The sequence below is a fragment of the Triturus cristatus genome, chromosome 6, assembly GCF_964204655.1.
Source record: "Triturus cristatus chromosome 6, aTriCri1.1, whole genome shotgun sequence".
NCBI lineage: Eukaryota > Metazoa > Chordata > Amphibia > Caudata > Salamandridae > Triturus > Triturus cristatus.
The window spans coordinates 1,682,083,734-1,682,108,650 of record NC_140589.1 but is presented as its reverse complement, the minus strand read 5'-3'; the positions used below and the strand labels follow the sequence as shown (position 1 = coordinate 1,682,108,650).

General features: G+C 46.6%; 1 protein-coding gene across 1 annotated transcript in view; it reads right to left on the bottom strand.

Moving 5' to 3' along the window:
- PPP2R5A (protein phosphatase 2 regulatory subunit B'alpha) overlaps nucleotides 1–24,917 on the bottom strand; it is a 730,770-nt gene that overhangs the window by 111,008 nt on the left and 594,845 nt on the right. Inside the window, exons 10-11 of the mRNA XM_085612862.1 lie at nucleotides 5,433–5,552; nucleotides 5,207–5,334 (exon numbers count right to left, since the gene is read on the bottom strand). Of these exons, the coding sequence (XP_085468988.1) occupies nucleotides 5,207–5,334; nucleotides 5,433–5,552 (248 nt within the window). The remainder of the gene's footprint in view (nucleotides 1–5,206; nucleotides 5,335–5,432; nucleotides 5,553–24,917) is intronic.

Below are 24,917 nucleotides of genomic sequence, written 5' to 3'. Positions count from 1 at the left end.
GGACCAAAAGACTAACTGAGTACTCTAGACCGCTTTGGGAAGAACGCCCCTGCAGTCACCAAACGTGGACGCCATCTCGAAATGGAAATTTGTACATTCAGGTTACAATAGGAGTATTTTCTTTAAACCAAAGGCTTTAAAAAAAATGTATTTTGTCGTCTTATGATGCGCAAATTACACCCAACCGGGCTTTAAAGCGCTGTAAACTGGAGAGGCGTGAGATCACTGTGGTGTGGGTGCACAGCTGGCAAGTTCTCGGACTGCTTAAGTGTGGCAGTACCATAGCTTCAGTGCAGTCATGAGTGACATCCAGCTGCCAAATGTGTGACACTTTGAGTGACACTTTTTCGTGAGTAAAACCTAGCAATAAAATGCATAGAAAGCGATATCAGAAATGACACCCCTTTGAGCACAAAGAAGCTCTACAAATATGCTAAAACTGCAGAAAAACCCCCTGAAACGGAAGGTCATTTGTATTTTTTCATGTCTGAAAAATAGATAATACAGAAAAATATGCCTCTTGTCAGTCTAACGTAATCTAACTGGAAGGGCAGCCTAGTACTGTTAATACACGTGCTGCTGAGCAATCAGAGGAGTGACTGCACTACTAATATAACAAGCATTTGCAATGCAATAGGTCTCGCATTTACGCGAGTTTGAGCTATTGACATTGTTATTTGCAATGCTTTTTATTTTTGTTTTTAGAACATAAATAAAAGGCATTGTCATTTACAATGCCAATAGCTAAAACTTGCGTAAATGCGAGACCTATTGCATTGCAAATGCTTGTTATAAGTGCGACGGTATACACGACCCCCTTTTCTTTTTTTGTCTTCCTTAAACCTTATTGTATTGTGTGGACTAATGGACCAGGGTGGGGAGGGGGTATTTTTGTGTGGGGGTTTCCATTTTTCTTCTTTAATTTACTTGTGCCTCTTGTTATTGTTTGTTATGTTCTGTGGTTCACTTATAAAGAAAACCTGAGTTTCACTTCTTGCTCCGATGGTCCTGTGCGAACAGATATACCCTTATGTAAAGGTGCATCGAGATGTTATTATGCCATGTGCTCAATAATTTACTGAATGTGCATGCATATTTGCAAATTGAAACTCAATAAAAATTGTGTTAAAAAAAAAAAACTGACTAGAGGCCCCTTTGGGGCTCAAAGGTGTGTCAGAGGGAGCAAGAAGAACACTTAAGATGTGCAGCAGGGCTTTCTTGAATGGCTACCTGCTGTAGGGTCGATGATGGCCTGAGGAACTTTGAGCACATCAAAATCAGTTGAGGTATTGGTTCAATTGCCAGAGACCTCAAAGGTGTGCAGATTAGGTATTGATGATCACATGCTTTCAATTGGGAAACACAGTGGCTGGATGCAGTTGAGTCCTACTTCTTTGCCTTGTGGTTGCGTTAGAACTTCGACCTGCCTGAAGGTTTTGAGCTAGAAGTGGAACAGTCTAATAACTGACAATGGGCCCGTGACTTCGACCAGGATTGATACCTGTGTGATGCCTGGTGACAGATTCACCTCCTGGTCTTGGGTCGCATTGGAGCGCAGTGGTCACTTGACTGACTTGTGACTGGAGCGGAGTTACCAAATATTTACCTCCTGTGGGTCCACAACAGGCATCTGCTTGTGGCAGACTCAGCATGGTTAATAGCCTGTTGTTTTCGGAGGGGACATTGTTTGTTAGCACACTGTCATGTGCAATTTCAAAATTGCTAGAAGACTTATGAAGTTGGGAACTGAGCTACAGATCTGCACCAGAAGGCACAGAAAGAAAAACTGACATCAGGCAGTATGGTGGCACTTATATTTGACTCTGTTGTGTCATTAACAGGTGTGAAACTTGCATAGTGCCATCTACAGGCAAGCAAGGGACATTCTAAAGGTGAGGAATCTATAGTTCGAGGTAACCATAAAAAACTGCCGCTGTTAGGGTAGGCAGAGAGGTGAAACCCCTGAATGGCTATACCATCATGCCAACAGGAGCCGGATCCACAGGACAATACAAATTTAGAGATACAGTACGCCAAAAACAACTTCTGAAACACCACGATCAACGTAGTCAAATGGATACGAGAAGTGCCTCCAAACGAAGTCCGACAAAACCGAAGTACTGACCTTTGGGAAGAACACCTCCCCATGGGACCACAGCTGGTGGCCTGCAGAAATCGGACCAACACCGACTGACCATGCATGCAACCTCAGCATCATCCTAGACAGCCGACAAGTCTGAAACTGAGAAATGAAATGTGCAGTACTTCCAGATTACTTCATAGGGTAGGTAGAATCATGACTACAGTCCAGTAGATCACTTATCTGGGGGTACTTCTGGTGTCAGCCATTTGACCTAATGACGACTATCAATCCAAAGGTGTACTAGATCTTGTCATTGCTTGGCCATGACCTTTTGCATAGCTACTGTCTAGAATTTAATTTACATTTAATGAAACTTCAACAATGCCTACATGACCACTGCTTGCAAAAATGGACAGGAGGCATGACAAACTGAAATTTACTCAAGTGGAAGTTCCATCTCTCTCATTGTGGTGCAAAGTAGCAAACCTTTACAGGATGTACCGTTTCAACAAAGCCTACCCATTCAGACTTTAGTGACAGATGCCTCGCTGTCAGGCTTGAAAGCTCATTTTGGGAATTTATCTATTCATTAACGATGGTCAATAAAAGACAGACCGTACCACATCCTGGAACTCAAAACCTTTCAACTATTGCTGAAAGCCTTTCTGCTGTATCCATGGCTGGAAAGGCTGCCTATGTCTATAAGCCAACCCCCTGAAATACCCTCTACACTTGTGAAACTGATCAAGGAATTGCTTCAAAAGCCCCAGGGAACTTGATGTGGCCCCACTGTCTATAACCCGTTCCAGGACAGAAAAAGTCTAGACACACAAACAGGCATGTCCATCAGACATGCTTTCACAACACCAGAAAATCTGGTCGTCCTTATCCAGGCATGTCTTCATAGCACAACACTGGCACCAAATGCTTTGCCAGTGAAGGTCGCAGTGTCTAAGCCTGCAAAGATAATGGATTTTTCAGCATCCCTCTCATCCAGGACTGTCTGAGACAGTGAGGCTTTAAGGACCAAGGCTTGCACTTACATTGAAGTTTATTTTAGTGCAAACAAACAACACGTTAACAATGCAATACCAAAAAAGCAAGGAGGAACACGAGTCATACCTCTGTCAAGAATTTGGCTATGGCTTTTGGTCAGAACCCTTTCCATAAAAGCAATTCACCTCCCAGGAAGCCAGAAGCAACACGGAATGTCCTCAAAAGATTCTCAGAGAAAAATAATGATTGGGTGTTAAAGACTACAAAGTATTTCACAATGTCTTTTCAGAATGGAGCTTCCCAAAAGTAGATATGTTTGCAAGATGACAAATGTCCTAGCTTCGAATATATGGAATGGAAACAAGATGGGCCTTTTTGACTAACTGACCTGGTACGCTACTTTACACTCTACACTCATTTGCTAATTCTATCAGTAATATTGAGTGCCCCAGGGCAGACAAGACAATGGCTGTTTCTGGACCGTCTGTATTTCTCGATAGATCTACACATGAGGCTGCCACACAAAATGAGCTTGTTGAGCAGGTTGCAAGGTTGATTGTTCCAGTTTTGTACTTAGAGGCCAGTGATGTGTCATTGCCTTTTGATTATAAAGTTGGATTTTTATCTTCAAGCATTTTTTAAACTGATTTTCTCATAGCAGTTTGAAATCTGCATGCATTTAAAGGATCATGTCCATCAAATAATGTTACTTTTTTTATTTTTTCCCTAGCGAATAGACACTTTTTTGCTCCCAATGAGCGCTCTGCCTCGTTTACCTAAAATAAGTTAGCCACTGACCCATGGCTACATGCAATTGCACAGAATCATCTTTAGAACTCAGTTTGACTACACTTGGATTGAGCCTTTTCTGAGCTCCATTCAGACTATCAAACATAAAATGTATATCTACTAACATCACAACCAACAGCCAGAGGTTTGTCCTCATTTACAGACGGAAGCTAAAAAGCTGCTTTATATGTGTGTTTCATGAATTCTAGATTTTTCATATTATATTGCAGCTCAGTTGCTTCAGACTCAATCATAAATGTTTTTAAGTTGAAAGCAACTTCATACAACTTATCAGAGTTGTTTTCTAACTGCCTTCTGCAGCCAGACTGACATCTTCTATAACTCCAACAAGATCCAAAATGCTCTACATGACTTAATTCAACAGTGTTGTTGCAACTGGTAAATCAGAGTAAATAGAAGATCGGGAGTGCTAAAGAGCCACCACAGCAGATATTTTGGGGCCGTTTAAATTAGGGGTGGGCAATTACTCAAATGATGTGCTGCAGCGTAATTATGCATAATTACTGCAAAATTAAGCAAGATTATGCAGAATTACACGAGTAGCATAACTCAGCAATAAAAAGTCATTTTCTTTGTGTAAAATGCACACTCATACTCAACTTGGACCAGGGGAGGCATTTTGCGCTAAGAATATCGCGCTAAGTGCAACAGAACTCAGAAGCAGTCGCTTGCAAAATTCGTTGTTCTTGTGCTCCTGCAGTATGATTTTCGTGCTAAATTACTCATAATTACACAAAGCGGTCTAATGGAGTCATGTTTGGAAATTGTGACAAAAGAGGAATGCAAATTACTAAAATTATTCCGATTACTCCTGCATAATAAAACTTTCGCCTAGGCCTAGTTTGAGCACAATTTCCTAAATCTACAGAGTATAAACTTCAACTATAAGAAACTGACAAACAGCATCAATTAGTTTCCCATCTCAGTCAGATTCCCACTGTAAAGACACACTAATTAAATTGCACATAAAAAGATAAAGAAAGGAAGAGGTGTGGCGCCGCGGCCAGGACGACTGACACTGGAATCTGGGGCTCACGGTTCGATGCCCGGCACCAGGTCAGCCCAGCACCATGTGACTCTGGGCAATAGCTTGCTTAATCTTCCCGACGGCCCCCAGCGCCAGGATGCCTTTGGTGGGTAGCTTTTCGCGCTTTACAAATACTGGATTTACATTTTACATTTTAAATGTGTATAATATATGAAAAAATCATTTTCACCACAACATTCAATTTTAAATGACCACCAGTTTTCATTCCATATATGGGTCGGCAAAACAACATTAGTAAAATAAAATAATGAACTGCACATAATACATACGGGTTCCAGTGTTCTTTGGAGATTTTGTATAAACTACCAAACATAATTGGTAGAATTTTGTCAATGTTCTCCTCAATGAGACTTAGAATATATTCGTTATTCCAAAAATACAAGGCCCTTTCTGCAACCTGAAATACAAATTTAGATTTTAACCTACTGAAACAGGTTGAAAAATAATCCTGTTTTTACGCTATGTCGGATTAAAAATAATAAATAAATTCATTACCTGAAAATGAGAACTAGAGACACATTTTGAAATTTGCTTGAAGAGTGGTTCTTGAATCTTTTTGAACTGAGTTGGTTCTATGACATCAAGGATTTCCTCAATTTCACCTAAAAACATAACCTGTGTGGATGAAATAAGTTACTTTAAGGGACTAATAACAAACATATACTTTACATAACACCGACTTCAAGAAGATGACTGCACATAGAAAGAGAAAAAACGAACACCAAAAAGATATTTTTGTTTGTGGACACTATCATAAAATAGTCCTGGAGACAAATCGGGAAATGCTATTTACATAGACATCAGGTAGCAACTTGCTTCTGTTGTAGATTCGTACTCAAACTAATATTGTTCAAAATATTCCCAAAATTAATTTCGGAATATGCAACATGTTGCACTACATCACTCAGAAAACATCCATGCATCTGGATTCGAAACATCAATTATCCCATTGAGCGATGTGTCCACGTATGTGTAACACAAGGGTCTCAAACTAGAGACATAAAGCACTATGTAAACACTACTTTCTAAGAGAATTACTCGGGCCTCCAATTTATCAACAAAATTATTTTACAATACAGCCAAGCTATCCTTCAACCCAGAAAAAACACTTTACTACCTTTATTTCAGCCGAGCCACTAACTTTGATTTCTTGTAAAGATGAGGAAAGTTTATGATGCTATCACCAAGGAAGATATTAGTCGGTCAGATAACTAACAAACATTAGAACACTGGAATGTTGGGCGCTCCACTGAAGACAATGGAGTGCCCCGGAATTCTAATAGCTGGCAGAAGACCAACATTCCAATGTTTTATTCATTTCACAGCTGTTGCTGTTAACAAAGGCCCCTCGGAGCCAGAGGAGATTTAAACCCTTAGGGGTCCGAGAGGCCTTTGTTTTTACAAATTAGAACATTGTGCCCTCTAGGGGTGGAATGTTTTAATAGCGTTAGAGCCCTCCCTAGCGGACTCTACCAGCCATTAAAGGCCCACTCCCTTGTTTAAGACCATTTCCTGACACTGGAGTGGGTCTTTAATATAGCCTTATAGCCCGCCGTAGCGGGCTATTAAAGGCCCGCTGCAGCGTTAAAGGCCCGAGCCGAAGGCGAGGGACTTTAACAAAAGCAGCGGGACTTTAATAGCGGTATAGCCCTGCTACGAAGGGCTATAAGGCTATTAGAACATTCTGCCACTAGAGGGCAGAATGTTCTAACAAATTAAACAAAGGCTTCTCGAAGCTCGAGGGGATTTTAATCCCCTTGAGGTTCGAGAGGCTTTTGTAAAACATTGGAATGTTGCTCTGCGGGTCTTTACCGGCCCGTAGAAGCATGGAGCACTCCATTGTCTACAATGGAGTGCTCCACATTCCAATGTTCTAATGGCCGTTATAGACCGCTACGGTGGGCTCTAAGGCTCTACTAGGCCTGCCAGTGCCTTACAGTGAGAATTGTGAAGCAGTACTTCAAACTCCATTAACCCCTTGCATGCCCGCCCCTTTCCCCGCCCAGTGCCGCGCTTTGCATTAGCGGGCGGAGTTCATGACGAGCTGGACTCGTCATGGGCACAGCGCCACCGCAGCCCATGACGAGTCCAGCTCGTCATGGGCACTGAAGGGGTTAATGGCTCCCTTTAAAGAAAACCGTGCCTCTGGATGCCCCAACCATCTGTGTCTGGCTAGAATCATGAAACTTCTATGTTTGTTCTTTAGAAATGAGGGTATCATGCTGTTTAACATCTCCTTGGGTCAAGGTAACATTCCCAGAGGCTGTTAAAAAAAACCTCAGTGGAGACCAGGTAAAAGAGGACCGTCAGTCAGTGTTTTTTTTACTGCCCTACTGGGGTGGCATGGTGAGCAAAAGAATGATGGATTTAACCCACATCTCTTAACTGGAGGTGAATGTTTTGATTTGTTCTGCATTCGAACCCTCAATAGTTCTTTTTGCATTTGTCACCCTGTGTGGGACGGGTATGCTCAGACGTGAGTACCGTGCTCTCCATGCCACTGGAATCAAGCTATCCTGGCTGAAGAGGGGTGAAACCCCGAAACCGGTCCTAGGATGCTTGTTTCCGGTCCAGGGAGGACCTGGCTTGGCAGTTCGGGCTGGACTGTTCCCATGAGGCACAGGGTCAAGACTGATTTGCATATGGCCAGGTCTAAACTGGGGTGGCATGGTGAGCAAAAGAATGATGAATTTAACCCACATCTCTTGACTGGGGGTCAATGTTTTGATGTGTTCTGTATTCCATCAATCAATCAATAGTTCTTTCTACTAGGGAAAGAGCCTAGACCCATTTGCTCTAATCCTGCTCAACCAATTTGCGGGAGGAAACTGGTCTCTCAATCTCTTCCCTGACAGCTTTTTTCCAGATGACAGCACAGAGGAAGTGAAGCTATCAGTTTGGGGTGACCTTAAGATTAAAAGATTTAGATCCTACTGGGGCATGATGAACGGCCTAGGGGAAGTTGGATGCAAGCCTTTGAGGAACCTATCCATAACAGGTGATTTGAATAAAGGCTGGTCCGGTAACCACAAAAATGCCAAAATGACTGATAGATGCTCTTTGCTGGGCCAAAGATAGAGCACACAGAGAAACCTTAGAAAGAGTTGATGTTGCTAGAATCACACCATGACACAAACATATCCCAATGACAGGAGTATACTGACTTGGTGGCGGGACACTTAGCTGCCAAAATAACACATTCTTCAGGAGGAAGGTCAAAATCTGTCAACTGTCGCCACTCAATCACCATGCATGAAGATGTAGGGTGCACAGATTTGGGTGCAGAACTCTCCTCTGTAGCGGCAAAAGAAGATCCTCTCGAAAAGGTAGCCTGAACGGGGGACCTATGGTCATGCTTAACAGCTCGTAATACTAGACCTACCCCGCAACCACAAGAATAACTTGGGGCCGGTTGCTCCTAATCTTCTTGAAAACTCTGAGCAGGAGTAGTATAGGTGGAAAGGCAGGCATGAGGCTGGAGCTCCACTCGAGACAAAAAGCGCCTCCAAGCGAGAGTCACCTTTGAAACTCCAGTGCGCACACTGCTGACATTGCGCGTTCTCGGTTTTGGCAAACTGATCTAACCAAGGCTTTCCCCACTACTGAAAGAAGCCTTTCACACATCTGAGTGAAGACACAATTTGTGATTGGCTAGGTACCTTCGGCTGAGTTTGTCCACCTTGGCATTTCATAGACCCCCACCAGGTGTTGAACCATCAAGGAAATGCCCTGGAATTCCAGTCATGTCCAGATATGCAGAGCCTCTTGACAAAGGGACCACACCCACCCTGTTTGTTGCGGTACCACATGGAGGTGGTGTTGTTTGTGAACACCTGTACCAATCTTCCCTTGATTGAAGGAAGAAAGGCCTGCAAAGCCAAGCAAATTGCCCGAAGTTCCAACAGGTTGATGTGAAGCCCACACTCCATCAGAGACCAGGGCCCTCGGATTCCTACCTTTTCTAGATGGGGGCCTGTAGGAAAGTGCCCCTTTTTGCATGGTTGCCCCCACCTTTTTGGCTAACGTTGAGGCTCTTTGAGTGTGCCCTGAGTTCCTGCCAACCAGGTACCCAGGGCCTATGTTCTTTCCCTAAACTGTACTGTTGCAAAACCCAATTGGCAAGTCTATGGCTACATGCAAGTCCCTTGTAAAAGGTACCCTGGGTACTAAGGGCACTGTGACCAGGGACGGCCTCTTAGGTCTGCAGCACTTATTGTGCCATCCTTAGAGGCCCTGTACCTTAACACACACACTGCCATTGCAGGCTCAGTGTTTTTGTGCAGAGCAAAGTGAAGCAACGACATGGCACACCTGTGTGCCATGCCTACAATCCACTTCCCTGGCACAGGTAAGCCACCCCTCTAGCTGGGTGCACTATATCAGTGGTGAGGGTGCAGGTGCATGAGCCCTGTACCCCTACAGTGTCTAAGTCTATTCTTAGACATTGTAAATGCAGTAAAGCCATAAAGAGTATATGGTATGGGAGTTTGTCATTACGAACTCAACAGCACAATAATGGCTTTACTGAATTCTAGGAAGTTTGGTATCAAACTTCTGAGCACATTAAACCAACACTGATGCCAGTGTGGGATTTCATAAAAAAAAACACTCAGACGGCATCTTAGAGATGAGCAATGAAAAACAGCCAGCTCTACTGTCCTGGCTGAGTGGCTGCTCGCCAGCTGCCACCAACAGACATGTTTTTGGACCCCATGGGTTGAGAGCCTGCTGCTCTCGGGGTCCCCTAACAAAGCACATCCTGGGTTCAGGTGCCAAGCCTCCTCCACCAGGATGGGCAGGGTCCATAAAGGAGAAGTTTCAAAGGCTTTCCGCCTTTGTGAGCTACCAGAGCCATTTACTGCTCCCCGCCAGTTCTGACCCTAGGCTGGGGGAGGTAAGGTGCAGCACAATTCTATGTCCCTGACATCTTGAAGATGGGGGCACCAAGCCAACCAGAGTGAGGCTTATGCCCCCTCCCACTGGAGAGTGGTATAATAGGGGGGTACCTACCCCAAGGAAGGGACCCGTTTGTCTCGACCTGCCCCTACCTGTATCACTCCTATATGTAGTATTTAGGGGCCCCCCTGAACCTTGCCTCCTCAGACAACAAGAAAAATGACCAAAGATCCTTGCTGAAGGAAGGAGGAGGACACCAACTGACTAAGGCCCAGCACTACCGGCCTGTCCCGACCATGACCTGCTCCTGCTACAGAGGCCTTCTTAAAGCCTGGCTCTTCCGTCAGGCTTTCTAATCAGCGCATCTGAACCTGGATATTAAGCAAAGTAGCGCCATGAAACCTCCCCGGTGTACGCGCGCTTTACAAATTCATTTTAACATAAGATAGTAATGCAATGCTTTGAAATGTTGCACATATACTTTGCATTGGCTTTCAATAGAATGCCAAGTAGATTACTTTGCAGATTACTTTTCGTACACAGTGTAGTATACCTGGATACTGCACTGGGTCATTTCCTGAAAACAGGTAAGTAAAAGTGTTTTTGTTATTTGGTTACAGTTTAAGACTTTTATAGATTTTCAAACTCCACACTTAGAAACTTTTCATAGATAAACAGTCAATGTTATCCTATGACAGGAAGAACAATAGTTACTTACCTGTAATCTGTGGTTCTCCAGTATTGGTGTCTTTCAAAGATTCACATGCCTGAATCATTCCCCGTCGTCGGAGTGGGAGTCCCACGGTACATAAAAAAGCAATAATTATGCATATAATAACCAAAAAACCTTGGTAACATGAAACCAGGAAGTAAAGTAGCCTAAGCTACAAGGAAAAAACTTCCACACTTATGACTATCATAGTCATTATGTACAGTCCAAACTGCAGCCAATCAGGCGACAGCACCCGCCAGAATGTTCTCCTCAGTGGCTCAGGCTCTCAGATTTTCTCACACAGGAGTGAACCAAAGCATAATAGCCTAAAAGCCTCTGAGGGGAGGTGGGCCGGTTGCATGTGAATCTATGAAAGACACCAATACTGGAGAACCACAGATTACAGGTAAGTAACTATTGTTCTTCAGTATTTAGGGTGTCTTTCATAGATTCACATGCCTGAATCAGAGTAGATAGCAGTATATAACATAATGCTCATACGACGCTCCTTTTGTACCATAGTAAATACACATCATCACAATGTATAATCATAGATAAAAACCTTTGTGTTCAACATATGCAGAACAATTTTAAGAGACAGAACAGTATGTAGTAAGCGTCTTATAGAAAAAAGCATAGTGGAGGAGGGAGAACAGAGGCTCACCTTATTTGAAAAGATTGCGGAGAACAGCTTGTCCGACTGATGCATCTGCATCGCTTGAGGCTTCCAAACAGTAGTGCCTGGTAAAAGTGTGTCTGTTGGATCAGGTTGCCGCTCTACAGATCTGGTTAAGAGGCACACCGGCAAAAAGAGCTCTTGTAGAGTGCGCTCTTGGGGTTGCCTGCAATGGTCTTCCCGCTTGATCATGGCACAAGCAAATTGCAGCAGAAATCCAACGAGCTATGGTTGGTTTTGAGACAGTATGTCCTTGGCTCGGTTTACCATATGCCACAAACAGTTGGTCTGGTTTGCGCATTGTTGCTGTTCGTTGCAAGTAGAACTTGAGACATCTTTTGATGTCAAGGGAATGCAAAGCCCTTTCCGCAGCTGTGAGCGGATTTGGGAAAAATGTCTTTAAAATTATAGGTTCATTAAGATGAAAATCCGCAGGGACTTTTGGCATGAACTTTGGGTTAGTGCGCAGCACTACAGATTTCGAAGTAAATTGCAGAAAAGGTGGATGAATAGTGAACGCTTGAAGGTCACTAACTCTCCTTGTTGATGTTAGAGCCAATAACAATGAAACCTTCCAAGAAAGGAACTTTAAGTCCACTTTGTGAATAGGTTCGAAGGGGTGTCGCATTAGTTGTGTAAGCACTACATTAAGGTGCCAAGAAGGAGGTGGACGTCGATTGGGGGGAACATCCGAAACAACCCCTTGAAGAATTGCTGAATGACTATTTGAATAAAGAGAGTTAGCACCATCCTGCCGAAACCTTGAAATTGCCGCCAATAACACCTTTAGAGTAGAATGGGAGAGGCCGGATCTTGCTAAATGAAGAGAAAATGGTAGAATTTGTTCTGGTCTGGCCTGAATAGGGTGGAGATTGACAGATTGACGCCACATGCAAAACCTCTTCCCTTTTAGTTTGTAAGTTTTAATCGTAGCAGGTGCTCGAGCATTAGCCAAAACTTCCTGACAGTCCGCAGGGATATCTAGCTGTGCGAATTCAAGGGGTTGAGGAGCCATGCCGCTAATCTCAACGATGCTGGGTCCGGGTGACAGATTTGTCCGTTCTGGATGGACAGCAGGTTCGGAATTGGTCGAAACTGGATGGGCTCGCACTCCGAGAGGAGGAAAAGTTCCGTCGAGCCACCTGGGAGCAATGAGTATCATGCGGCAAGGTTGTTTCTTAATCTTGCGCAGAACTCGTGGAATCAACGGAATCGGTGGAAAAGCGTAGGCATATATCTGTGACCAATTCATCGAAAACGCATATCCGAATGAGTCTTTGTGGGGAACCCAACTTGCAAAGGATGGAAATTTGCGGTTCTGGCTGGTTGCAAACAGGTCTAGATCGGGGTGCCCCCATTGTCGAAAGACTCTGTTTAAGGATGGTTGATGTAGTTTCTACTCGTGGTTTGATGTTGTGGACCTGCTGAGGGAATCCGCCAGAACATTGGTGACTTCTGGGACATGAATGGCTGTGAGGCTGATTTTGTGACGAATTGCCCAGTCCCAAATCTCTTGTGCTTGCTGAGATAGTAGGGCTGACTTTGTCCCGCATTGTCTGTTCAAGTAATGCACACTTGTCGTATTGTCCGTTCGTATTAGTACAGAGGTTCCTCTGATGATGGCTCGAAATGATTTCAGAGCCAAGAAAATGGCTCGCAACTCCAGAAGGTTGATATGCCACCTCTTTTGTTGGAAAGTCCACCTGCCGTTGACTGTCATCCCTTGAAGGTGCGCCCCCCCTCCATACCTCGAGGGAAGCATCTGTGGTTATGTTGAAATCCGGCATTTCGACCAGAAATGCACATCCTTCTCTTAAGTTCTTTATTTTGCTCCACCAATGAAAGATTTCCCGCATCTGAAGAGTGATGCGAACGATGTCCTCGAACGATCTCGAAATCTGGAGCCATTGAAGGTTGAGTTCCTCCTGCAGTGGCCTCACTCTGTAACGGCAGCTGGGTATCAGAGGGATGCAAGAAGAAATCATCCCTAGGAAGGACTTGTACAAACGGACTGAAACGTACTCTTGACAGCAAGGAGCGAGCGAGATTGCAGATCTTGAGTTGTCTTTCTTTTGAGACAAAGGCCTGGGTCAGTTTTGTGTCCAGTGTGGCTCCAAGAAAGGTCTTTCTCTGTGATGGAGTCAGATGAGATTTTTCGAAATTTATGGAAAGACCCAGAGACTGGAAAAGTAGCAGACACTTCTGAACATGTGCGGTTGTGGCTTGAAAAGAATTCGCCTTGATAAGGCAGTCGTCTAAGTAAGGGAAAATTTGAATGCCCTGCAGACAAAGGTGTGCGGTCACTGGCGCTATGACCTTTGTAAATACCCTCGGTGCTGAACGAAGACCAAATGGAAGGACTCTGAATTGAAAGTCTCTGCCAGCCACTCTGAACCGTAGAAATTTTCTGTGTCTGGGTAGGATCGGTACATGAAATTAAGCGTCTTGGAGGTCGAGGGTGGCCATGTGATCCCCGGCCGAAAGCAATTTTAGAATTTCTTGAAGTGTTAACATTCGGAAGGATAACTTCTTTAGGTATTTGTTGAGGGCGCGAAGGTCGAGAATTGGGCGCCATTCTCCCGACTTTTTTTGAATGAGGAAAAATCTCGAATAAAATCCTGTTCCTCTTTGTAACGGAGGGACCTTTTCGATTGCTCCCTTCTGAATCATCAGATTTATTTGGGGAAAAAGCTCCTTGAGATGAGCAGGAGGTGGTCCTTTGGGAGGAGAGTTTGGGGGGAATCTTTGTGAACTCCAGAGCATGGCCTCTGGCTACTATATACAAAACCCATTTGTCTGTAGTAATTGTGGACCAGTTCAAGTAAAAGTGGGATATTCTTCCTCCAATTTTTGAATGGGGCAACGGCAGAGATGGTGGCAGTTGGCTGACCTCATTGTTTTTTATTGGACTCCCGTCCACAAAAGGATTGCTTCCTTCTTGACTGCGAATAGGAGTTACCTCGCTGTCGATAAGATTGCTGTCTGCAGGTTTGGAACCTTTGATTAGTTTGGGAGGTTTGATAAGATCGTTGTTGATTATACCCTCTCCTGTTGGAGAAGGATCCACGTCCTTTGGCACCACGAAAGGACGACTTACAAAATTGCAGGCTACCAAGAGACCTCGCCGTCTCTGTATCTTTTTTAATAGTCTGAAGGGTCTCATCAACATGTTACCCGAACAGAGACTCCCCATTGAATGGCATATCGATAATCTTAGTTTGGACCTCTTGGCAGAAAGATGTTGATTTCAGCCAACCTCGTCTCCTCAATACTGCTGCACCCGCCAGTTGTCTAAATTCTGTGGATGCCACATCCACGGCTGCGTCGATGATTTCAGCAGAGGTAGAATCAGAGGTAGAATCTTCAAGGCCTCGGAAGGCTCCGACAGCATGTTAATGTAGGGGGAGATGTCGGACCACATTTGCCGATCTTATCTCCCTAATATGGCTAGGGAATTTGCAGCCCGAACCGTCGTCGCAGCCATAGTGGAGACCTTCTTTCCAATCGAATCCAACCGTCTGCCATCCCTGTCAGGCGGAGTTGATTTAGGCGAAGAGGGGTTCCTGGCCCGTCTCTGCGCCGCTTGGGCGATGACAGTCAGCTTTCGGCTGGACGATGAGGCATGCCGGTGAATCACTTGGCGCCTTATATTTTTTGTCCAACCGAGGCAAGACTGCTGGTAGAGAATTTGGTGTCGCCATGATTTTTAATCCTTCCTTCCAGATAAAATCTATTATGGGAATTGTCCTGATCCGCTTTCGCGGTTGGTCCTTAAAATCATAAAGTAAGCAGTCATCTTTGTTTGCCTCCATAGGGGTGAGAAATCTCTTCGTTGCCCTCTCCATAAGGAGATGAAAACTTCCGATATCCACCGGAGGAGAGTCCACGGGGGCCGGAGCTGACTGTGATGGAGTTTGGATTTGGTATTCGTCCCACTCCGACAGCATTGACTGGTCATCCACACCTCTCCCTCTTCCCTGTCATCTGTTGTATTTACATCATGGGAATGACGAGATGGCAGTGGAGAAGGTGGTCTGGGAGATTGTAAAGAGGTTATAGGAACCCTTGGCATAGGCGTGGATGGAAGAGACTCTGCCGATTCCGATGGAGGAAAACGACGATAATAGTCCTGCAACATATATTGCAAATTGTTAAACAATTCCAAAGGCATTTGTGCTGAGGGAACTGTGACAGGAGTTGGAGCTTGAGGCTCAGGACATGGTTCTACCTCCTGGTATTTTATAAACAGTTCTGTTGGACTACTAGCAGTGCAGAATCTATCATCCTCTCCAGATTAGTCTTCCTCTTCTTCCTCCTCAGAATCCAATAATTGTTCAGGCAGCTTCAATGGTGACAGGGCTTCCAATGAGGAGCCACGACGTTGTAGTAGAGAAGCCGCCGAAGGCAGGGCGGATGAAGCAGTAGCCGATGTTGCAGACCAAACTTGTAAATCCGTACAGGAAGACAAAAGAGGCGTCGACGAGTGTGCCGTCGACGGGACCGCTGACGATGGTGGTGGTGTCAAAAAAGGGAGCGTCGATGAGGAAGCAGTTTGACGACGAGGCAATTTTAGTCGACGAGAGGTTAGCTGTCGACGAGGCAATCTTCGTCGATGAGGAGGCCGTCGACGAAGCGGCAGTCTTCGTCGACGAGGAAGTCTTTGTCTAAGAGGTGGCCGTCGACGCAGTCGTCGGCGAGATCTTCTTTGTCCTTACCGTCGACGGAGCGCTCACGAGAGATGTAATCTCCTTCGTCGACGAGATGGGTCTAACAGCCACGGAGACCAGCGTTGACGGAGACGAAGCCGATGTCATGATCATCTTCGGTCTCGGAGACGAGAATGTAACCGTAGATGTAGCGTCGATGATGATAAACGTCGACGAAGGAGCCGTTGACGACGGCATTTTCTGCTGAGGTAATTCCTTGTCAGGAAGTCTTTTAGATGTCAGAGACTTTCCTGTCTTTCTCAGGGGCGTAGCAGGCTTAGACTTGGAAGGTGGAGAAGCCTTTTTTGAAGAAGAAAAAGTAGCAGGCAAGCCAGAGCCTTTAGCAGGCTGAACTTTTCTCAACACCTTAGCCCCAGGAGATGGTAAGTCTTCCTCAGCCATCCTCTTTCTAGAGGATATAGACGACCCAGAGGCTGCACTTTCCACCTAAGATAAAGGGATATCCTTGTCCTTGATCTTCTGTAACCACAGAAGTAGGCGCCCTTCTCTATCCCGGAGGGTTTTCTGAGGGAAGGTCCTGCAGATCTTACAATCCCTCACCTCATGATCCGGACAGAGGCAGTAAATGCACTTCTTGTGGGGGTCTTCAGAAAATAGCCGGAGCTTCCCACAAGATTCACAAGGCCTAAAGAGAGACCTCTTAGAAGTTGACATCATGAAGATAATCAAAAATCCAGAAAAAACTGAAGTACTGAGCAGAGCTCAGGGAGGCTCCCTTCACACGACGTGCGGTAGAAAATCTAAAAGCCTGAGCCTCTGAGGAGAACATTCTGGTGGGTGCTGTCGCCTGATTGGCTGCAGTTTGGACTGTACATAATGACTATGACAGTCATACGTTTTTTCCTGGTAGCTTAGGCTACTTTACTTCCTGGTTTCATGTTACCAAGGTTTTTTGGTTATTATATGCATAATTATTGCTTTTTTATGTACCGTGGGACTTCCACTCAGACGACGGGGAATGGTTTAGGCATGTGAATCTATGAAAGACACCCTAAATACTGGAGAAATAGTGTTAAGTACAGGTAAGTACTTTGTTGTGGGGGTTGGTATTCTGGGGTTAGACTCGGGGGTCCCCAGGGTCAAGGATGCACTCTTGTTACACCGTCAACGGCGCTAGGGCGGCCAGGTGCAAAGTTCTGAGACCGAATGTTATCCAATGGGGGACAGGGGGCCTGCAGTTGGTGGCTGCTTACGAGCAGGCCACTAGGCTGTGGGAGCAAAGCTCCTGGACTTAAGCTCAGGGCAAACGGGGGATCTAGACGGCATCAAAGGTTCACTCTCAGCAACACCTTTGGTGCTGAGTGCTGTTTTGGCTAAGGCGCCCTGTTGCTTTCAATGGGGTTTCTCCGGTTTGCAAACACACTGCAGGCTCGGGGACAAATGTCTTCTGGGTGAAACCACCACTTGGAGAGGTAAGTTGGGATGCAGGGTGTTGGCTAAACACAGTCAGTTGGGCCACCCAAGTCTGTGGGGCGTCGGGTGCAGAGGTGTCTTTTAGGGTCAGATCTTCTTACCAGCTCATGGTCGCGGTTGGGGATACCTTCCGGTTTGAGGCTGCAGGCGTCAGCTGGAGGCTTGAGGCAAGTCAGGGATCAACGGATCTCGGGTCAGGATCGCCGGGGAGACCTCCTCGTGGTGTTCGGCCACTCGAACTCAGGCCGTGGGCATTGGGCGCAGACTTGTGGATTTTGCCAGAGCTGGAGTCTGTTGGTGAACAAATCCGGTGTTCACGGGAGACAGTCTCACTTCTTTTGAAGGCAGGGCAGGCTGGGTTCTTGAGGCTGCTGGCTGCAGGACAAACAAGAGTTTTGCTTCTGTAGGTTCGAGGTGGGGACAGGCCGGCAGGGCTGGGGCCAAGTCAGTGGGCGTCCTCCTCTTCTTAGCTTCGGCACGGCTGTTCGGTCCTTCTCTTCTTCTTGTATTTTTTCTGAGGAAGCAAGGTTCGGGGGTGCCCCTAAATACTAGATTTTGGGGCTTTACAGGTAAATAAAGGTTGGGTACACCCCCTATTATGCCACCCTCCAGTGGGAGAGAGGCATATGCTTCACTCTGGTTGGCTGGGTCGCCCCATCTGCAGGATGGCGGGGACTGAGAGCTGTGCTTCACCTTGCCTCCCCCACCTGAGGGGTGGGGTTGGCAAAGATGGGCACACCTCCCTTCCTAACTTGGTTTTCTGCCAGTTCTCCCGACCAAAGTGGGGGTCAGAACCGGTGGGGACCAGTTGCTAGGAGCAGCAAAGGCCTGGGGAAGCTCACAAAGGGGGCAAGCCTTTAAAGCTTCCTCTTCATGGACCCTGTGTGAGAAAGTGCCATCTTTCTTGCATGATATGCCCCCACTTTTTGCTGAATTGCTTATCTACTTAGACTGAGTGTGCCCTGGGCTCCTGCCAATAAGGTACCCAGGGCCTGTGTTCCTTCCCTAAAACTGCAAGAAGCCTAAAACCCAATTGGTATCTCTGGTTACATGTCAGCCCCTAGTAAATGGTACCCTAGGTACCCAGGGCCCTGTGACCAGAGAAGGCCCCTAAGGGCTGCAGAACTTATTGTGCCACCCTAGGAGGCCCTGTACCCTGAGAGACAGACAGACAGACAGACAGACAGACAGACAGACAGACAGACACACACACACACTTTGCAGGCTGAGTGTCTTGGCACACAGCAAAACAGAGTAGACATGGCACACATCCCTGTGTGCCATGCCCACAACACACTGCCCTGGCATACCTCAGTCACCCCTCTAGCTGGGTTCCCTATGCCAGTGGTGTGGGTACAGGTGCATGAGCCCTGTGCCCCTACAGTACCCAGGCCCATTCCTGGGCATTGTAAGTGCAGTGCTGCCATCAAGAGTATATGGTGCTGGGAAGTCGTCAACACGAACTCCACAGCACCATGATGGCAACACCGAACACTGAGAAGTTTGGTATCAAACTTCTCAGCACATTAAACACGTACTGATGCCAGTGTGGGATTTAATGTACAATGCACGACAGAGTGCATCTTAGAGATGCCCCCTGAACCTAACCTACAATCCACGTCCTGTCTGAGGGGCTGCCTAGGCTGCCACACAGCAGACAAGTTGCTGGGCCCCTGGGTAGAGAGCCATCCACTCTCCTGGGCCTGCAACAATGCACATCCTGGGCGAGGTGCTAGGTCTCCTCCCCCAGGATGGGCAGGGGAAGCTTCAAAGGCATGCCGCCTTTGTGAGCTTCTCAGCAACTGGCCCCCACCGGTTCTGACCCCCCACTCTGGCAGGAAGACTGGCGGGAAACCCCAAGGGCGGAAAAGAGGTGTGCCAGCCTCTGCCAACCCCACCCCTCAGGTGGGGGAGGCGAGGTGAAGCACATCTCCGGGCTCTCGCCATCTTGAAGATGGGGAGCCCTGCCCAATCAGGACTAGGCTACTGCCCCCCTCCTACAGGAGAGTGGCAGGATAGGGGGTGTACCCACCCCAGGAAAGGGACCCATTGGTCCCTGCTCTTTACCTACCTGTAACGCCCCTAAATGTAGTATTCAGGAGCACCCTGAACCTTCTTTCCTCAGATCCCGAATCCGAAACAAGCAAGAAGAACAAGAAACAAGAAGACCTGTCGTGCAGCTGCTAACAAGAGGAAGACCAACTGATTTGGCCCCAGCCCTACAGGCCTGTCGGTCCTCGAACCTGCTCCTGCTAACACCCGGCGTCTCCAGTGGTCAGCAACCTCAAAAACCCCGGAGGACCTGACTGCCTTGTGACTCTACAAAGACTGGGACTCCCACGAGCAGTGGTTCTGCTCAAAGCAAGTAACAAGCCCCTGGTGCCAACCAGGAACCGCGACTCCTGCACACTCTGCACCCGCCAAGCCTGGCCTGTGCAAGAGAGGACAAAGAACACAAGGACGTCCCGCCGGCGACTGACCCAGAATCCAGCACCCAAGGACCCACCTCAACGCTCCTGACGATGCCTGCAGCCTCAGAACCAGGGATCCCTCCAACCGTGATCAGCTGAGGGTAATATTTCCCGACGCGAAAAGACACCCCTGCACCCGGTGCCCTGCAGCCCCCTGTGCCCAGCTCATGGGTGCCTACCTAACCTACAGCTTCCCAACTTACCTCTCGAAGTGGTGGTCGCACCTGAAGAATCTTCATCCCCGAGCTTGCAGCCTTTGTTCGTTTTGTAGCTTCTCCATTGAAATCCATTGAGCGCCCGACGGCTCAAAAGCACCCTGCACCCAGCCGCCCGAGTGCCCCTGGGAGTGCAACATCTATCCTAATCTACTTCCCCATTTGCCCTGAGTAAGTGACCAGGAGCCCAGCTCCCACAGCCACGTGGCCTGCTTGCCAGCAGCCCCCAACCAAAGGCCCCCTGCCCGCCATAGGCTAACATTGGGCCTAACTCTCTCTGCACCCGGCTGCCCCTGTGCCGCTGAGGGTGTAACAACTGTACCTACCTGACACTGGGAGACCCCAGGGTCTATGCCCAAAACCTTAACTTTGCCAGTCGAGTACTTACCCAAAAGCCGATAACTCACTTTTCTGCCATAGGGTAACATTGACTGGTTTCACTTGGAAATTCTTTTAAGTGTCCAGTTTTGAAACTTTAAAATAGTCACCTAAAATCAGCCGAATAATGAAAACAAAATTACTCACCTGTTATCAGGAGAGATCCCAGTGCTGGATCTTGGTGCCCAGCACTGACCCTGAAAAGTAATTACACTACTTACCGTTAACTTGATTTTCCTCCATAGGATAACATTGCCTGGTTTTCACCAGAAATTCTTCTGTCGATTTTTGAAACTTACAAATATTCCTTAAAAATCGCCTGTATAACCAAAACGATTTCTTTCAACTGTTTACAGGAGATGCACCAGTGCTGGATCCAGGATCCAACACGGAGTAAGAAAAAGTAACGATAACCCTACTTACCTGCTAAGTAAATTTCCTCCCATAGGACATTGGTGATATGTGAAAAAGTTTCTCAGTGTCAACTTTTAAAATACAATAATATTCCTTAAAAATCATACCTGTAACCAAAACGTTTTTATTCACTTGTTTCCAGGAAATGTCCCAGGACTGAATCTAGGATCCAGTCCTGTGGTTAGAAAAGTAATCCCAAAAGTAATTAATTACATTTACAAAGAAATTCCCAATGAGGTCAATGTATAATTGTGTTTGAATTGTGTTGCCTATTGCATCAACTGTAACTACTGTGTTCAAAAGTCTACTGCCTATTGAAAGCATTTATCTAAAGCATCTCATTCTGAGAAAGTATATTTTGATACCTATTGTCGGTTCTAAAATAAAACTTTATATTTTTATATACAAACCATTGGCCTAGAGTTCAGTTCTTGAGTGTGTGAGACCATTTGTTGACTGAGTGTGTACAACAAATGCTTTACACTGTCCTCTGATACTGCCTTACTGCTCGACCAAGCTACCACTTTAGAGAGTAAGGTTATATCCAACTTTAGCCTCTGGGGACTGTGGACTGTGCACACTGTACCTATTTGGGAACAGTATATACAGAGCCACTTTCATACACACTGCCCATCCTGGGGGAGGAGGCTTGGCCCCTCGTCCCAGGATGTGGTTTGTTTCAGAGCCCCGAGAGCAGCAGGCTATCGATCCAGGGGTCCAGAAATATGTCTGGTGGTGGCAGCTGGTGAGCAGCCATTCAGCCAGGACACTGGTCGTTTTTCAGGAGGCATCTCTAAAATGCCCTTTTTGTGCACTTTTCATTAAATCCCACACTGGCATCAGTGTGGGTGTAATGTGCGGAGAGGTTTGACACCAAACTTCAGTTTTCAGTGCAGCCATTATGGTAGTGTGGAGTTCATAATGAAACTCCCAGCACCATATACTCTTAATGGCAGCACTGCACTTACAGAGTCTAAGAATTGACTTAGACACTGAAGGGGTAGAGGGCTCATGCACCTGTACCCTCACCACTAGTATAGTGCACCGAGCTAGAGTGACTGATCTATGCCAGGGCGGTGGGTTGTAGGCATGGCACACAGGGATGTGTTCCTAGTCGACTCTTCACTTTGTTCTATACCAAAACATGCAGCCTGCAAAGGCAATGTGTGAGTGTAAAGGTACAGGGCCTCTAAGGGTGGCACAATAAGTGCTGAGGAACTTAGAGGCCTTCCACGGTCACAGTGCCCTGGGTACCTGTGGTACCATTTACCAGGGACTGACTTGTGGCCAGAGAGTGCCAATTGGGTTTGGTGTCCAATGAAGTTTTAGGGAAAGAACATAGGCCCTGGGTACCTGATTGGCAGGAGTCCAGGGCACACTCAGTCAAAGCACATCGGCAGTTCAGCAAAAAGTGAGGGCAACCATGAAGAAAGAGGGCACTTTCTCACACCGATAACTTCATTTCCTAACATAGGTTTGCATTGACTGCTTTTCTGCAAAATGTTTTAAGTGTGGAGTTGGACATTCTATGAAAAAACATACAAGTCTCACAGGGACCTGCTTCGGCTTACTCCGGATGCTTCGCAAATTCCTTCCTTTGCTATCGGAGGAACATAGGAAGATCACGGTGCAGGCGATGATAGGCTCGAGAATAGATTATTCCAACGTTCTCTATCTCGGCCTGCCAGAATACCTGCTTCAACGACTACAGGTCGTTCAGAATTCGGCAGCACGTGCTATTTTTGGACTACCTCGCCGTGCCAGAGCCTCGGGCCTTTTGGAAGCTCTGCATTGGCTTCCTGTCCGGAAGCGGATAGTTTTTAAATCTCTCACCCTGGCACACAAAGCCTTGTACAGATCTGGAGCAAAATACCTCCAGGAAAGGTTGTCCTTTTACCGTCCGGCCAGATCGCTCAGGTCTGAAGCCTTGTTTTTTGCTGTAGTGCCCCGCGCGAAGAGAGCTCGCATCGGTGGCCGCTCCTTTAAATGTTTAGCGCCTCAGCTGTGGAATAAATTGCCTGTGTCCCTGCGTAGCACCCCAAACTTGTTGGCCTTTAGGAAGGGGCTTAAAACTTGGCTTTTCACTTCTTAGTTTCAGGTCCTATCAGGTTTCCTCTTTTTATGTTTCTGTTCATTTTCCCTGTTGTGTTTCTGCGATTAGTGTGCAATCCAAAGCGTCGGGACACTCTTTCGAGTAGCCGTACGCTATACAAAAACCTGCATAACATAACATAACATAACATAACAAGTGTGTTGTGATAACAAATTGCATTACTTAACTTTAACCAGTAAATGTCCCAGTGTGGTATCTAGGTATACCACACTGAATAAGGAAGGTAATCCGAAAAAGGACGAAAACAATAATCCCAATAGTAACTGTAAAGCAATTACAACAGTAACTGAAATGTGATGTTCACTGTTGATTTACCTGTAAACAAACCATTTGCATTCTACTGCATTATTCTTGAAAAGTACTATTGCACTTACCTGTACCAGGCTTGGCTTGGCTCCAGAAATAAAGTACAACTAACTACTACTTTTATAAAAAGTGGTCAAAGTTCAGTCTGAGGGTGTGAAATCATTTCTTCTCTGAGTGTGTACAATAAATGCCTAACACTACCATCTGATAAAGCCTTACTGTTTTCCCACACTACCACAGAGAGTAAGGTATTATCAACGTTTACCTCTGCCTATCTTTGGGGATCCACTGGACTATGTACACACTAGACCTTACTTTGGTATAGTATATACAGGGCCAGCTTCCTACAGCGCTCCATCCTAGAAGTGACACTTCTGTCATCACAGTCCGCTCTGGTTGGGTAAGGGAGAGGAGTCTGCCACTGACCCAATCATGGCTCGTCAGCCACCACTGCAGATATATCGCAGTTCACTCGGTGATCTGGACCATGTAGGAGGGATTTCCCTGATGCTGTGCCCACTGGTACTTCAGGTCCCACTGCAGAGTCTTTATATGCCAATAGGCAACGGGTTACAAGCAAGAGGCTAAGAGGACAAACAACCTAAGGGTCATTCTCATCGCAAAGATAGAGGCTGAAACTTCAGTATCATAGCCTGAATATCCTGGACTTGCTGATCTGGAGGATAGGCCTGAAACAGCAATGTAACCAGAACAGCTCCAATGAAAAGAAACATCTGAGAGGGAATTGGGTGTGGCTTTGACACGTTGATAGTGAACCTCAACGATTGCCGAAGTTTCGCCATAGTCTGGAGGTGGGAGATGGCTGCCTGGTGCAACCCTGTCGTTACCAGCTAATAGTCGAGGTTGAGAAAGACTAGAACCCCTGAGCCACCAGCATAACTTTTGTGAAAACCCAAGGGGGCTGGTAAAGCCGAAACAGGAGCCAGGCACACTGAAAGTGCTCTTAGCCCACAGTGAACCGCAGGTAATATCTGTGGGCAGGCAGAATGGAGTTGGTGAAATGCGTATTCTGCAAGTCCATCGCTACCATCCAGTTTCCCGGGTCCAGGGCAGACAGTTGCTTCCAAGAAGGCAAACAGGTGAGGAGCTCTGGCCGTGAGCTCCCTGGCTAGGGATTGCCTTTTTGGCTTTATCCCCTGGAATCATCCCCCCCTCGGACCTTCTACACCCCTGGGGATCTATGGACTTTTGCCCTCTGAATTCTACAATTCTCATGATTGAATTTTAATCGCTGACTTCCACAACATCTGAGGAACATGAAAATCTACCGACAGCAGAGCCCCAGCAACATGGCCGACGCCCGGAGGAGCTGCCTAGGTAGCTATAGAGGAGATCGGCTGTGGATCTCCCCCTCGGCCGTCACCTACCCTCTAGACTTGGGCACTGTTTCTAGTCTCCCTGCTATTCTCCTTTCTTACCTCGCCGTCCGATGAACTCCGAATAATTTGCAGATAGCGGATCTATTCCTCACTGCAGACACCCGGCTGAGCTGCCTAGGTAGCTACTAAGGAGATGGCTGGGGACCCCTCTGGCCGTCACCTGCCTTTCCGGACCTGTACCACTGTTGCCTGGCATCCCGCTACGCCTTTCCAGGACTTCGGCTGAGACGCACAAGTCTTGTTTCCCCGACAAAGCAGC